Source organism: Aquila chrysaetos, chromosome 5 (genome assembly GCF_900496995.4).
Source record: "Aquila chrysaetos chrysaetos chromosome 5, bAquChr1.4, whole genome shotgun sequence".
NCBI classification, from domain to species: domain Eukaryota; kingdom Metazoa; phylum Chordata; class Aves; order Accipitriformes; family Accipitridae; genus Aquila; species Aquila chrysaetos.
The window spans coordinates 53,096,787-53,111,528 of NC_044008.1; the positions used below are offsets into that span (position 1 = coordinate 53,096,787).

General features: G+C 50.1%; 2 protein-coding genes across 2 annotated transcripts; one reads left to right on the forward strand and one right to left on the reverse strand.

Moving 5' to 3' along the window:
* Positions 1-7,470: 7,470 nt before the first annotated feature.
* Positions 7,471-11,451, reverse strand: MRPS11 (mitochondrial ribosomal protein S11). The gene is made up of 6 exons (XM_030014141.2): positions 11,347-11,451; positions 11,010-11,123; positions 10,691-10,780; positions 9,790-9,919; positions 8,292-8,357; positions 7,471-7,854 (listed from the first exon to the last, which is right to left on the reverse strand). The coding sequence occupies exons 1-6, from the start codon at positions 11,397-11,399 to the stop codon at positions 7,747-7,749; spliced, it is 561 nt and encodes a 186-aa protein (XP_029870001.1). The 5' UTR covers positions 11,400-11,451; the 3' UTR covers positions 7,471-7,746.
* Positions 11,452-11,483: 32 nt separating this feature from the next.
* On the forward strand, positions 11,484-14,289 carry MRPL46 (mitochondrial ribosomal protein L46). Its single transcript, XM_030014142.2, has 4 exons — positions 11,484-11,672; positions 12,152-12,344; positions 12,969-13,142; positions 13,857-14,289. The coding sequence occupies exons 1-4, from the start codon at positions 11,508-11,510 to the stop codon at positions 14,105-14,107; spliced, it is 783 nt and encodes a 260-aa protein (XP_029870002.1). The 5' UTR covers positions 11,484-11,507; the 3' UTR covers positions 14,108-14,289.
* The last annotated feature ends 453 nt before the right edge of the window (positions 14,290-14,742 follow it).

Sequence of the window (14,742 nt, forward strand, 5' to 3'; positions counted from 1 at the left end):
ACCAGGCTGACTGCTCATCAGGCAGCAGCATCCCCTGCTAGAGCCATTTGCTGGCTAAGGTCTGATTTGCCTTTGTTTCTTTTGGGGAAGAGCTGTACTTACTATGTTAGGAAATGAGTTCTCAGAAACATACTGATGTGGGAAAAACCCTGAATTGCACATTCTTTTCCTGATGTTTTGACATAAAAATACCGTGCTGGTTTTAGACTAGCAATCTGGAAACCAGTAATTCATGGCTGACTACCGTGGTCCTGCCTGTGAGGAGAACTGAAAAGGGGCACAGTGCCCCTAGTCCCAGCCACTTAGGGCTGTGCTGCAGCATCTGAGTAACATGTTGGCCCTTGCTTGGTTAACAAGAAGTGAAGGACATAGTATGAGCCCACAGGCTTTGCTGCATTTGTGCAGAAGTAATTTTTTACTGTGTCTCTTGTTTCTTTCCCCCCAGAAGTCAAATCCTTTCCTAGGGCACCTTCTAGCTGTTGCAGTTTGCTAGCGAGGTGATTGCTGTCTGTTGCCGGTTTTGTGAGGATGCCAAGTGCACCTGAAAATCTGAGGACAGTTTTGGAGGAGCGTGGCAGGGAGATGCTCGGTGGGTGCCCAGGGCCCTTGGCAAGCCAGAGGGAGGACCATGGGGAGAGGTGCCTCCCAGGGGAGCTTTGCTAGAGGAGGAGCAGCACAGTATTTGGCCACTGTGAAAAAAAATCCTCTAGAAACTGCAACAAGGCAATGGAAAGTCGTGGGTAACACTACAAAGCACCCAGCCTTTTCTGCATTCTGCTTTGTCCAGGCATGAACTGGAGCCCTTGGAGGAGTTTATTTTCTGTGGGTGACAACTAGTTTGAATTCAGCTTTTTTAAAGCCAGGAACACGTTACTTCTACTCTCCACGGCTGTGCTCCTCTTTCTTTCCCCCCGGTAGCTTTGCAACATGCCAAGCATGGGCCAAAGCACCCCTGGCTTTGCCCCAAGAACTCCCTGAGCCCCTGCTCTTGGCGGTGCACCATCCCCCTCTGAAAGCTGCTCTTGCACAGGTTCGTCCTCTCATCTGCCAGTGTCCTTTCTCCATCCAAGTGTGTTGTGACAGCCTCAGGTAGGGAGGCAGAGCGGTACAAGAGAGAGTTGGGTGGCCCAGCGCACTGTCTCCATCCTAGTACCTGACGAACTGGGAAGCAGCTTCTGGTTACCTTGGATGGGGCTGGTGAGGATGCGCTGGCAGCGCTGACATCCAACCCCAGGCCTGAGCCCTGCTGGAGTACAGCCCAGCCCTGGGGGTGCTGGAGCCAGGGGATGCATGGGACCGGCTCTGTCCACTGTTCAACATGATTTTGGGATGTTAATAAGAGCAGTGGGCAGCGCCGCATGCCTCCGAGTGCCAGCTCACTGCTGGTCATTTGATAGCTCCTTCGTGCTCCTCAAAGGCATAAAATGGAGCGATGCCGGATTAGATGTACCCGCTGCCCTTGGCGAGCACTGGGGAGATATGGTCCTCGCCCTCCCGCCTCCAGCCTGCTGGCGCCCAGCGCCGTCGCCACAGCAACGAGGAGAAACAGCCATCCGCACGCATGGAAACGGCCTTGCTGCGCCCAGCAGATGATTCCAGCAGGGAGGGGGGAAACAGTTCAAATGGTGAGTTTGGAGAGGTAAGGGGCACCGGCACCCCTGAGCAACCAGCGGGGAGCCCTGACCCGGGCCGCTGGGCTGAACCGCATCCTGCAGGACACTGCAGTATCGCGACTGTTCCTGCAGGTGGGACACCCCTCCTGAAACACCAGCATCACCCCCGTCGCAGAGCCAGCGCACGCTCTCGTGTCTCCAGCCGTGAAGGCTGGTTTTCATTGCTGCTGTCCTATTTTTTGGGGGCTGGTTCTGAGGTCAGGGTAAGGTCCAGATTAGGTGTGCCAATACCTGCAGCAGTGTAGGTAGGTCACTGGTTCAGACCCGACTAGTGAGTCCTTAATGCTAGTAAAATCCCTCTTTGTAAGGGAGAAGGGGCAGCTGGCAGCCAAACAAGGTCTCCTGTAACATAGGGCAGACAAATGTGTCGACAGCACGATTGTGCAGTGCAGCCCGTCTGGCTTCAGGCAGCAAAGTCCAAGTTAATCTCTCCTCGTCTTGCCTCCTACCCCTTAAACCCCCAGACAATGGCTCAGCCCACGCCGGCTTCTTCCCCAGAGGGAGCTCAGATTTGAAGGAGATGTCAGTGCTGACCCGCTGGCTCTGATAAGGGCTGAGGAGAGCAGCTCTGCCGTGTGGCTGCTTGAGACACAGCAGGGTTTGTCCCAGTTTTACACTGGCTCTTTGGTGACAGCGCTACCGCTCTTGGCTGCAGGATCACTAGGAAGGGGATCTCCCCAGCCGGCTGCACTGCTTCTCTTGCAGGGATTTCAGTCAACAAGGCTGGTTTTACAACCATGTCCAAGGGCAGATAATTTTGGAGCATCTCCCAGCACTGGAGCAGGCTGCTTCCCAGCTGTTGGCATTACAGAGAAGCCCAGAGGGCTGGCCCATCTAAAGTCATTTGCATTCCTTGGTCGGTTTGACCCTGGCAGCTGGGGAAATTGATAATTTACTTCTGTGGATTCAGCAGGAGCAAAATGAAAGGCAGCATCCAGGTCTTGGCAAGGGGCTGTGTGAAAGCCATGGCTGGCAATTAGGAGAGCAAGTTGTTTGCCTGCAGGCTGGTGCACGAAGAGATAAGAGTCCTATTTCACCACCTCATCTTGGGACTTGCTGAAGGGGCTGGGGGATGAAATTAGCATCTTTCTCCTGCCTGAGGCCCCAAGTTTTATTTGTTACCTGGAGTCCTGTGTGTGGTGGGAAGCCTGGTCTGCTCCTGCGCAAAGGAGCAAGCAGAGGGAGAAGGGGCCAAAAACTGGAGTCTTTAGCGATGTGTCCGGGGGGTATAGCGGACATCAATCCCAGCCGCTCCGGCTTAGAGTTTGGCTTTGCAAAATGAATTGTTAAATGGCAAGGCACAGAGCAGGAATTTCAGAGCCAGCTCGGAAGGGGAAGGAAGGTTTTGATGACTGTCATTGCCGCTTGGAGAGGCCCTGAAGCTGTTTCTAAATGCAGCTTTGGGATGGTCTTCGTGCCTTCCTTAAAATGGTGAAGTGAAAGCCCCAAAGAGCTGGTCATGCTGGCAGGGAGGACTCCTGAACAAGGCCACCCTGTGCTTCTGACGTGGAGGTCTGGCTGGGAGAACAGCGAAGGGGAGTGCATCTAGCCCGATTCTGAAGAGCCCTTCCCTGCATCCATTTCCTAATCTGTGCTGACTCTTGACTACCAACTGGGAGATTTTAGCTTTAGGAAAGAGTTTTTGGGTTTTTTGGGGGTTTTTTTTGGTTTTTTGGGGTTTGTTTTTGTTTTTGTTTTTTTTATGTTGTATTTTCTCTTCCTGTGTTTTTCCCTCCGTGTTCTCTCTCTTTCCCAACCCACCTTTTCATTGCCTGCATCCTCGCTTAGCATTCAGTCCCTCACACCCAACCTTTCTCCCTTCTGCCTGCTTTCTTTAGAAAAACAAGCTGTGAAGCTGCTGCCAGGAGCAGCTATCCCAGGCAATGGCTGTTAGGGCTCCGTAGCTGCTGGGAGGTTTGGGTCCAAGTGCACAGCCTCTGACTCTCAGCAGATGTGGGCATAGGAAGAGAGTTATGAACTCCAGAGAAACGGAAGGACTCTGCCAAGCGGCATGAGCGCAGGAGGAGCTTGGAGAGCACAGCAGAGGAGGCATGAGTGGTTTCAAAAAAGGGGAATAGCATTGAGGCTTGGCTCCCCTCTGTACCTCCCCAAGAGGACCCCGCAGCCCAGCTTCACCATCAGCACGGGAACTTGGATGCTATTAGGCAGTTCATTAGTAAAACCTCTGAGCAGTTCCCACCGCCGTTGAGTACCCATTAAGGCCTCTTGAGGGGAGAGGAGAGCATTGGAAAAGCATAAAAACAATCTGAGGGTCCTTGATCTCCTTTTGGTCTGAGAGGTCATGGGCTGAGGTTGGAGGGGCAGCTGGGAGGGGAAGAGGGGCCAGGCAGGGACACCAGGCACGAAAGCAGCACCGTGATTATCTGCTGAAGTCTGAGTGCAAAAACATAACCCGACTTGAACTGTTACTTCTCAAAGGCTCCTGAGGGGTGCTTTAGGGTTATAAACACCTACTCACCGACCCACTTTGTGCATATCTTGAGCCAGGTATTCCCGCAGCAGAGGGAAAGCCAGCAAAAGCTGTGCAGATGTCCCTAACAGCTGCAGCTGGGCTGTGGTAAACCACCCCTGCTGCTACAGTTTATTAGCACTGCAGGGTCTGTCCCCTTCTTCTTGCTTGCTTGTGTATACAGTCAGCTGTTAAAGGACACTGACATCACTTAATTAATGGTTTAATTGAATCCCACAAAGGGATCGAAATTGGCTGCCTGACTCTTGTCACTGAGACGCTCACATAAGAAACAGTAAATCACCAATTCAGCAGATAAAGCTGCAGCTCTAGGTAGAAAGTCCTTGTTGCTGGGGATAGGGAAATAATTCCTCTTTGCAGAATAATATACTATTAGGGAGAAGGCTGGGGGCTATTTTTCCAAGCTACCAGGTGCCATCCCTGTCCAAGGGAATGGTAACTGAGTTAGACTAACTCCCCAAGGTGGTATGGCACTCATTAAGGGGTAAACAGACCTGACGCAGTGTGTTATCTGTAAGTCAGAAGACTGTTTTGCATTTCACCCCCTATACAATGGAGAAAGGTCCATGTGGTATTTTAAAATGGAGGGCAAAACCCCAGAAAGGCCAGGGCTGAACCAGGATGAAGCTTTGCAGTCAGTAGCAGCTTCTGCGCTTGTTTCATGGAAGAAGGCTTCTTTGAGAGTAGGGAATCAAAAGTTAGGAGGGAGTGGAGAGAAAAATGTCCCAAAGCAATGGGGAAGCCCAAAGGGAGAGGATGTGACCCTAATGAGGGTGCTAAAGCTGTGGCCATGCTACTGACAAGTAAAGTAATTGCTGCTCAGGGGGAATGTGAGCTAGTAGAAAACAGCATTCCACCCAGGCACCATGAAAAGCAATTAGAATGGGTAAACACCAGTGGCTGACTAAAACCAGGCCCTTAATTAATACTTTCATCTGAAGGGTAAGGAAATCATTAAGTGCTATTGGTGTCTATTAATTCCCTGCAAGACAAACAACAACAGAGAGTTTTAAGACTTCTTTCACTGTACAGCGTGTGCAGGAAGGCACGACTGAGCCCTTGCACAAGGTGGGAGAGCTTGCTTTGTGCAGCTGTGCTCTTCCACTTCACTGACAACTGCCCCAGAGGCCTGGGATGTGCTGCAGAATAAACAGTTCAGACTGAGCATTAAGTTAGTACATGGCTTTGGAGGTGCTCCATCAGGGCAGGAGAGAAGGTGGGTGGAAAACATGACTTCAGCGAAAAGCTGCACAACTGAAGCACTGTGCCGGAGAGCTCAGGGAGCGTACGCAGAGCTGGGGGTTTGGAAGACAAATATTGCATGATACTGTACAGATCCAGCCACTGAACCGTGGAGAATAGTGTCAGCCTCTTCTGTCCAGCTCAGAGAGTGCTATGTAAATGTCAGTCGGAGGAAGAAGTAGGGGTAGCTACCAGAACTACCTGCAGGGCAGACAGGGAGATAAAACTTCCCACTGTATAAGCAGTGGTGGTGCATTGGTAGACTTCATAAAATGTTCACAAATGCTGAGAAACCAAGGGTGTTAAGAAGTGGCTTTTACAGAGGGCACAGCCTTGACTCTAAGTCTGGATAAGACAAAGATGTATTCTCATTGCTTTCTGATTCTCGAGTCAACCACTTCTTCCCTGAATTTCAGAAGGACCTGCAGATCTCTTCCCAATCTTATTTTTCAGTTTGTTCTATCATCTTTGTCCGATGTGGGTACTTCTGCATTGATGCAACAAGCAGCTTGTGGTAGAGAACGGTACTGTTTGGTTTTCTCAGTGTGTGAGACAACAGTACATTGCTGACAACCCTGCCAGTGTGGACTGGTACTCCTCCTTTCTGAGGCCTGGTCACTCTGCCCAGCACAGAAACCAGTCCAGCTTTGCTGTAAGGCACATCAGTGTTCACACATGCCTTCCCCAGCTAGCTGCCTGGATACTTGGAGAGTTAATCTTTGCAGTTTCTAGCTGGCCTGGTATCTTCTCCTTAAAAAGAGGAATATGAAGTCACTAGAAGCTCAGCCATATTTCAAGGGGGAAGCTCTTCTAGTGTGTCAAACATCTATGGAAGAACCTCTCTTCCTCGCTATCAAATCTGTGACAGCTCAAGGAACTTCCCTTTAAGATAACCTACCCTCTATTCAAATTCAGACAGTTGGAGTAAGGTAGGGGATTCATCTGAATCTTGTTTTCTTCTCTTCTGTCAAATGCAACTCAACAGGCTCTTCTAAGCAGACTGATTTCTTTCAAAACCTGCTGTATGCCATTCAGCCCCATGAAGGAGGTTCACTGCCTTGTTGCCATGGTACCCTTTCTCTAAGGAGGAAGAGAATAGTTAATTATGCAATTTAAGAAACTAAGGAGGAACGACAGAAAGAAATAATAGAAAGGAAGATTCTGGGTTTGTGATAGAACTGCTGGCTGCACCAAAATACACTCTGTTTACAGGTGAAATATTTGCCCAGTGTATGCTGTATATGGCCAGGGTTTCTCTGGCAGTGTGCATTTCAGGGAGGTGCCCTTTGCCAGGCAGTGGGCCTCTGCCATCCAGGAAATTAATCCTGTAGTCAGTTAACTGCTGTTACCTTCCCTGGTTAATGCTCCAGAGAGCCTCAGACATATTTCCTTGGCAGAAATTCTCTCTGGATGGAGCTGGGACAGCAATAATACATCACAGAACCATGACAAGCTCGTGCTGCCTGTGGATATACAGAGGTACAGTTCAAGCCTTAAGTGTTTTAAATCTCCTTGGCAGCTTTTCATTGTTCCTCAGGCCTACTACACCCCTGCTTGCTTTCCCCAGGACCCCAGAAAATCCAGTTCGTGGTGCAGAAGGCAGGACCAGAGACCACAAGCATTGAAACTGGCAAGAGCCCAGCCCCTTTAGAAGGACTGGCATTTTCCATTTGCCAATAGCACTGGCAGGCCAGCTACAGTTTGGGCAAAACAAAGCACCACAACAGATCTTTGCCAATAACGGATCCAGACTACAGTGCTCCATGCTGCACGAACATGGAGAGCTGCCTCTCGCATGGCACACTGAGCTCTGCAAGCCGGGGGAAGGGGAAGAGTTACCCCACACCTAGTTTCCAAATGTGTGCAGTGAGAGAAAGAGGAAAGGAAGATGACGTGACCCCATGCAGTTGTTTACTACAGCTGACTGGAAGGAGATCTAGACCTCAAGCTCCCCTTCCACCTAACAAGGGCGAGAATAGCACGGAGGGCTAGACAAGAACCACATACAGTGGTAAGAGGAAGAAAGCAGTCAAGAGGCAATAATAATCCAAAATACTTCTGGGATCACAGCAGGAACAGCTGTCAAAAGACCAACATTTTAATTAATTAACTTTGTACACAAGAGGCTTCCCACTAAGGGAGTACACACATTCCTGCTTTTCCCACCAGCTTTTACCACCTGGGCTTTTAAGGCCCAGGATGGTCTCTCTTCTTCAAGCCTCCCTCAACAACTATTTCCACAGAGGGTGGCTTTACAGAATCTGTCACAGGAGCAACATGCAACCCAGTCCCTGTTGCATGAACTGATGTTGAAAGCTGTGTGTCTCTTCCACTCCCCTCTCACATTCTCCTGGCTTTCCGTGGGCGGCAGCCGTTGTGTGGAACTGGGGTGTTGTCGGTGATGGAGATGACCTCCAAACCTCCCATAGTCAAACCCTTGATGGCAGCCTGGAAGAACAAGACAGCAGATGACATGCTGTTATCAACACATGGAACAGCAGAGAAGGGAAGAAGCTCAGGGGAAAATAGTTTGATCCCCCATCCAAGTATCAACGTGTGCTAGTGGTTCTACTTTGTAATTATCTTAAAAATAAGTAATTCGTATCAGAAAACCCAGTTTAAACCTATCTGCTCCAGTCCTTTCATCAGCATTCCCATCAACTTTCCTACTTTTGCTGGAAATACAGCTTTTATTCTGCCTCCAAAGTGATATTACTCTAAAGTTCTAATGATTCTAAAATTTCATTACTAGGCACTTGAGTGATGAATTCTTTACATCACCTTCAGAAAAAACAAGTTAATAGCTATAGTCAGACCAGCCTGAATTTAAAAAAACAGGATGATGACCAAGAAAGAAAAATATGAAAAGAAACTCTGACACGTACTTTGCGTCCTGGTCCCAGTCCTTTCACCATGACTCGTACATGCAATACACCCTTCCCACGTGCTTTCTGCAAAAAGAACAACTGGTTAGTGTTCTCTTTGATATGACTACTGCTGCTCTGGCTCCCCTGAAGTCTTTCATTCCCTTTTGACCCACTATCATAGTATTCTTTTTGTAAAAATAAAGAGTAGGTAGTAATGGATACAGAAGACAAATATGGGGATTATTGCACAAAGGCACTAGGAGAAAAGGAGGCCTGGATATAGCCATGGCAGTTTCAAGAGAACTTCTGTGCTGGGCTGTCAGCTCTGCATACAGAGAAAGCTTTAAGATCAAACTATCTGTGATCTAAAGCCAGGGCAGAAAATGACATATCCATGGATACGTGACTGAACTGGCAAGGGACTAACAAGGACTAACTCAAAGCTGTTTTCCCTTCTCTAATGCAGCGACTTCTCTCTTGCCTTCTGTGGATTCCTTCTAGAGGGTAAATGAGAAAAGCAGGCAAGCTTTATATTTGCTGTGCAGGAGTCCACACCTTCAGTGCAAAAATTCTAGGGGCTTGCAAATTGAAAATGAAAAACACCTGCTGTAAAGCATAGCTGTGCTGCCACCACGTGGATGGAGTCTCTGGGTCTCTTGCTTTCTGTGTTCTGGTGCAATTAATGTACTAACAACTTTAACAGTGACAGAATAAATCTGGCCAAGCACAGCTATGCAGCTATTATGAGGCTCCAATGAGCACAGATTAATAGTGAAGATGTTCTCATATTCCTCTGAGTCAACCACAGTAAGCTGTTGGCCAGCAGCGGCACCAAACACCTCTGACATGAAAGTCTGGAGTGAGTTCCACCTCATTTAGGATGAGGATCTTCAGTTTAACCATGCCTCATTCTGCTGTAATGAGGACTGTGACACAGCCAGCCTCATCTTCTCCTGCCACCTGGACACCCACACAGTTTTTTAGAAACAATTACAGTAAACTGTATGCATCTGAAAACTACAGATGCAAGGACATCACCTTCTCTGACTGGAACTGCTGGCAGCAGCTCAGTTCTCCTGTGGCAGAGAGCAAATATAAAACATTCAGCCAGTAATTACAGCTGCTTCTCAGTCCCCTACAGTGCAAAAATTGAACTGCTGCTGATTCAGGGGCTGTATTTCCAAAATGGCTGAGATGTTCACTTAGAAAAAAGGAACTATGCAAACTGGAGCTAGAAAAGGATAGGCTCCAAGTTATATTTCCCAATCACAACCTGCACAGCTAAGCTACCCTCTGGGCATTTCTAACTGCTGTTTCAAACATGCTTTGTCTGTGTGAAGATGTGCAGTATGTCAGATGAAGCTAGGAAAACTGTCAGCAAACAGCAGTGTGCTGCTCGAGCACTAAGGAACAGAGCTCTGGACTGCTGCCTGGGAGCGAGGCAAGTACCCAGGTAGCGGGGGGAGGCAGTCAGTGCTCCCCTCTGGGAGGGTGAGAATCACCAGTGCAGACTCACCACTGCTGCTGCCATGGCTGCGGTCTGTGCCGCAATGGCGGTTCCCTTCTTGGCATTCTGGAAGCCTTCTGTACCGCAGGACGTACGGGCAAACGGCCTGTTGTCAAAACTGACCACTTGGATGTGGGTGCTACAGAAAGAGAGGGACAAAAGAAAGAAGCAAGCTAGAACAAAGCTTTATTCTCCAATTTCTTCTCACTCACCTTACTGGCACAGCTCACCACAGGACTCCTGTCACCCTTCTCCACCCTAACTCAGCCCTCCTTTTCAAGGTATCCCACTTACACGAACCCACTGCAGAGACCTCCCAGGAGTCACCTTCTGGTCACCCTAGAGAATCTCAGCAAGGTGGCAAAACCTTTCTGGATAAGATATACTTTATCCAGGTACACCTCAGATACTGCTTAGCCCTTTCAGACCCACCTCTCACTGTGAGCATTTTACTTCTTCCATTTATTAAAAAAATGCACAGAACATTTCTAGAACTTGAAAGAGCTTTAAGAAACAGTAAAATATCACACTAGGGATGACTAAATGAAACACAACCATCTCTCATGGAGAATACGACAATTTTTTCAACAGCTATATAGCAATAGTGCTAGAGTGGAGGGCTGGAAGTAACCTGCCATTAAAGCTGTCAGCATCTAATTATTCAAATCAGAATGTAGTCAAAACACGTAATAACAATCCTATTGTTGTTAAAGATGCTATAAGGACAGTTATGCTTCCTGAACAGCTCTAGGGTTTGAATTCAGTATTATTATCTTCCCAGTCATGACCACCACTCCCCTGGCTTTTTGCCTTTGAGCCTTTTGGTTAAAACGATGACTGGCCGAAGCCTGAGTATGTGACAAGCTTTTATTTTGCATGAGAGCAGGAACGGAGCAGCTCATTTGCTTACTTGTTGTACGTAGCTTTGATGTGAGCTATTGGGATCTCTTCATAGATCTTTCCATCCCATCTCATGGAGTTCCTCTGCAGGATTAAAGGGCTGAGGAGGAAAACAAGAGTTATCAGGCACTCGCTCTTGAAATTTTGCAAAGTTTTATTTCATATTGGGAAAGAAAGAAGGGATCAAGTCTCCAAAAGACACAAGCTGCGTTTGTGATTGAGTCAAGCCGCTTCCTCTCCTTCCTCGGCTGCAAAACCACCGAAGGCGATAAAACCTCCCAGCAAGAGGCAAATGGCAGAGCCCTCCCGACGCGGCCTGGCCCTCTCACCTCAGGTCGGTCTCGCTCTGGCTCTCCGCCTCCTTCGCGGCCGCCGCCTCCGCAGGGTCCTGCAGCCTCCGGGGGCCGGTGCGTAGGCCACGGCACAGGCTGGCAGTACGGCCCCTGCGGGAAAAAAACGCCAGCCGGCGGTGAGGACACCGGGGCCTCCCCCGGGCGCTGGCTGGAGGAAGGTGGGAGGGGGCGGGCCGGGCCCAGCGAGGCCTCCCGTCCCGGCCTCCATCGCGGGGCGGGAGCGTCCCAGCAGTCAGCCCAGAGCGAGGGGGGGCCCGGCCCGGTCTCCCCCCGCCCCTCACCGCCGCCGCCCCTCACCGCCGCCGCCGCTCACCCCCAGGCCGCTCCGAGCAGCCGTTGCCAGGCGACCGCCAGCGCCGCGCTCATGGCGGCTCCCGCAAGGCGCCCGGAGAGGTCGCCGCGAGGCACGACGGGAGCGAGGCGGAAAGATGGCGGCGCGCGGCGCGGTGCATTGTGGGCCGCGCGACAGCGTTAATGGCGGCGCCCGGGTCCCGAACGGCGGGTTGGAGTCGGCGGTTTTGTACCGCTGCCGCGCCTCGGCCGTGGCGGCTCTTCGGGGCGATGTGTCTGCTGCGGTTGCCCCGTATCACGCAGCCCCTCGAGAAGGAGGAGGAAGAGATGGCGGCCCTCATGGGGCAGGTGGGGGGGGGGGCGCTGGGGGCCTGCTCGTAGGAAAATGGCCGCCTCAGGCCTGGAGGGGAGAACACCCTACGGGGGCTGGCAGCCGCGGCCGGTCCCCGGTAGCGCCTGAGGCACTACCGGGGACCGGCCGCGGCTGCCAGCCCCCGGGTGGGGGGTGACAGGCCAAGGAGGAGCTGGTGGCCCTGCACAGCCAGTCCGGGGGCACCTTGGGTGATGTTGCTCCCTGCCATGAAGCAATACCGAGTGCTCTGTGTGCGATTTGCTGCCTGCACCAGGTGTCGTGGGTCTTGGTAGGGCTTCCGTGATCTTCCTCAACGCTGTTGGTGTCCCTGTTAGAGGCTCCTGCCGCAAGCAGGAAAGTCCTGTTTGATCTCAGAGAAATTCCCCTCCTCTTGCATTCGCTGGGGTACAATTGTGCTTGCCCATTCCAGCCCATAGTGCTGGCGGCTTAAGAATTCTCTGCATTGCCCTTCTAGATAGAGCTGGAGAAAAGCCACTATTCAGATCATGAAATTCGCAGGCTGGAGGAGGAGGAGCAGCTCAGGAGGAGGAAGGAAAGCATGTATGATGATGATGAAGCACCTGGCAAAACAGTCATCATGGCTCAAGACCTGGAGGACAAGTGGGAACAGAAGTTACTGCAGTTCAAAGCTGCTCCACGGATAACAGGTACAGGCTGAGGTTTGTGGTAGGTAAGAACACCCTGATTGTTTGCTAAACACAGCTGAGTGCAGTTCAGTAGAGGGAGGGTATTTGCTGGGTCTTTCTTGTACAGCTGAATGCAGTTTAGTGGAGGGAAGGCATTTGCTGAGTCTTTTTTTGTTTTAAAGAGAGTCTTGGCTCTGTGGCAGTGCTGTTAGCACATGAGGAATTAACTGGCTGACAACGGAATTGGTGTTCCCATGCTGCAAAGATGTGTGTGTTCAACACAGCCTTAGCAGAGCAAAATGGTGAAAAGGGATGTTGTTTCCAGACAAGAAAAATGGTCTCTTGGTTCCCAAGCTTTGCCTAGTGCTCTTGTTGATCTTTGTCAAGGTAGAGATCTAGGCTGCTTGCCATAAATTCCTTCTGGAAATGAAACAGAGTACAGTCTAGCAGTGGGTTCTAGCTGAATCGTGCATTGGCTTCCAGAGTGACTGAGAGCATTTCTGTCTAGATTTTTGTTTTGTTCTGTGTATCCATGTTTGTGTATTATTGCTGGAAGGGTGTGAGATGCAGAGGGTTGATGAATCAAGGGGATCAGAGCAGTGCTGCCAGGAGACTTTGTTTCCAACATGTGTTGGTTTTTGGCAGATGCTGATAAAAACAACAACCGAACGTCATTGAACAGGAAGCTGGACAGTAACCTGATGCTTTTGGTGAAACAAAAACTTGGTAACCAGGAGCTGTGGCTCCTGCCTCAAGTGGAATGGCAGCCTGGAGAGACACTGCGAAGCACAGCTGAGCGAGCTATGGCTACGTTTTTGGGTGTGTAGTTTGCTGTGTGCCTGGCCCTCCCTCCTATTTGTCCTAGTGGTTTTCTTCCTGTGCCCTATCTGAGGGATATTTGCCATCTGCTGTAGTGAAATCATCTCCCATCTGCTGGGAAAAGGCATTTCATGGCAGAGGGACGGAGCTCAATGGGGTGTGCTTTCTGGCAAGAGCTGTGATCCTGGGTAATCAGCTCTGTAACTGCATACTGTCACAGAGCAACTGCAGTGTGCGGAGGGCTGATGGGGCTGGCAGACTGTGAGCTGGGATCTCTGGCTGCCAGCAGCTGCAGTGCTGGGTCTGGCCCTCATGGTCTGATGCTGGAGCATCACCAGATGCCTCCTGAATGGTCTAGGCTTGCTCCAGGTGTACGGCTTCTCTTTCCTTTTTGTCGCCTTGTAGCAGCTTTTGTGGCAGATGGGTGATGGCAAACCCACGTGTCTTTGCTTTTCACTGTGGTTTGGCAAAGCTTGATACCCTCTCCCTCCCTCTCTCACTCTGAGAGGACTTGCTGGACTCCAGACAAGTTGTTTTTTTCATGAGAAAAGGCTTACAATTGGCAATATTTCTGCTACGAAGAGGGAATAGTCAGTCTGAACCAGATACAAGGAGTGGGTTATGCTGCCTGTTTGTTACTACAGGAGAGCAGTTACTGTTGCTCTGTGTTCTTACGCCTTGTTTTCTTTCTCTTGCATTGCTGGCGTCTTGCAGGAGATCACATTCAAGCCAAAATCCTGGGGAATGCGCCATATGGGATTTACAAGTATAAATTCCCCAGGGCCATCAGGACTGAGGATAATGTGGGAGCCAAAGTATTCTTCTTCAAAGCCTTCCTCCAAAGCAGTGATTTCTCCCAGGCAGAGCTGAAGGAAGATTATCTGTGGGTCACAAAGGACGAGCTGGGAGATTACTTGAAGTCAGAATACCTGAAAAAAGTCAATCGATTCCTTCTGGACTTGTAAGCGATAGGTTGTGCTCCAGCATATGGGGAAGATGTGGGACGTGACTCCAGGGAGGAGCACAGCTGCTGCTTTGCATGGTCTGTGTGTATGAGATGTTAGCTTGGGCTCTGGAGGATAATTTGCCTTTGCCTTATTTCCCAGTTCTCTTCACCAGGCCTGTACTGAATAAATATTAAAACTTATCCTCGGAAGTGAATGAGGGAGTTCTTTGCTCTTGTTGAATCCTTCTCCTCCACCTCTTCTGGAAATGGATGTTGTTATCTTTTCCTCTCCCCAGCATGCGATTCCCTGGGGCTGTGGTACCCGTGAGGTTCGCTTTCCTCACCAGACTCCTGTCACAGTCTCAAGCTCAAATGGTTTCTTCTATGCAATGGCTAATGCTTGTCTCTGGTACCTGCTCTTTAATAAGAGCAGCACTGGAGGGTTATCTGTGTGTCCAGGTGGGAACAGACCCTCCTGGACACAAGGCTGGGCAAGGTGGGTTTCTGGGGAGATGGAACCTGGGATATTCACAGCATATTAACGTCTAATCTGTGTTGGAGCTGCCTCTGGCCTAGAGTCCATGATATGCGGTAGCTGTGGAGGACACAGATGCATGAGAAATAGGCAGCAGCTCTCTCTTTAGATGAGTGCTG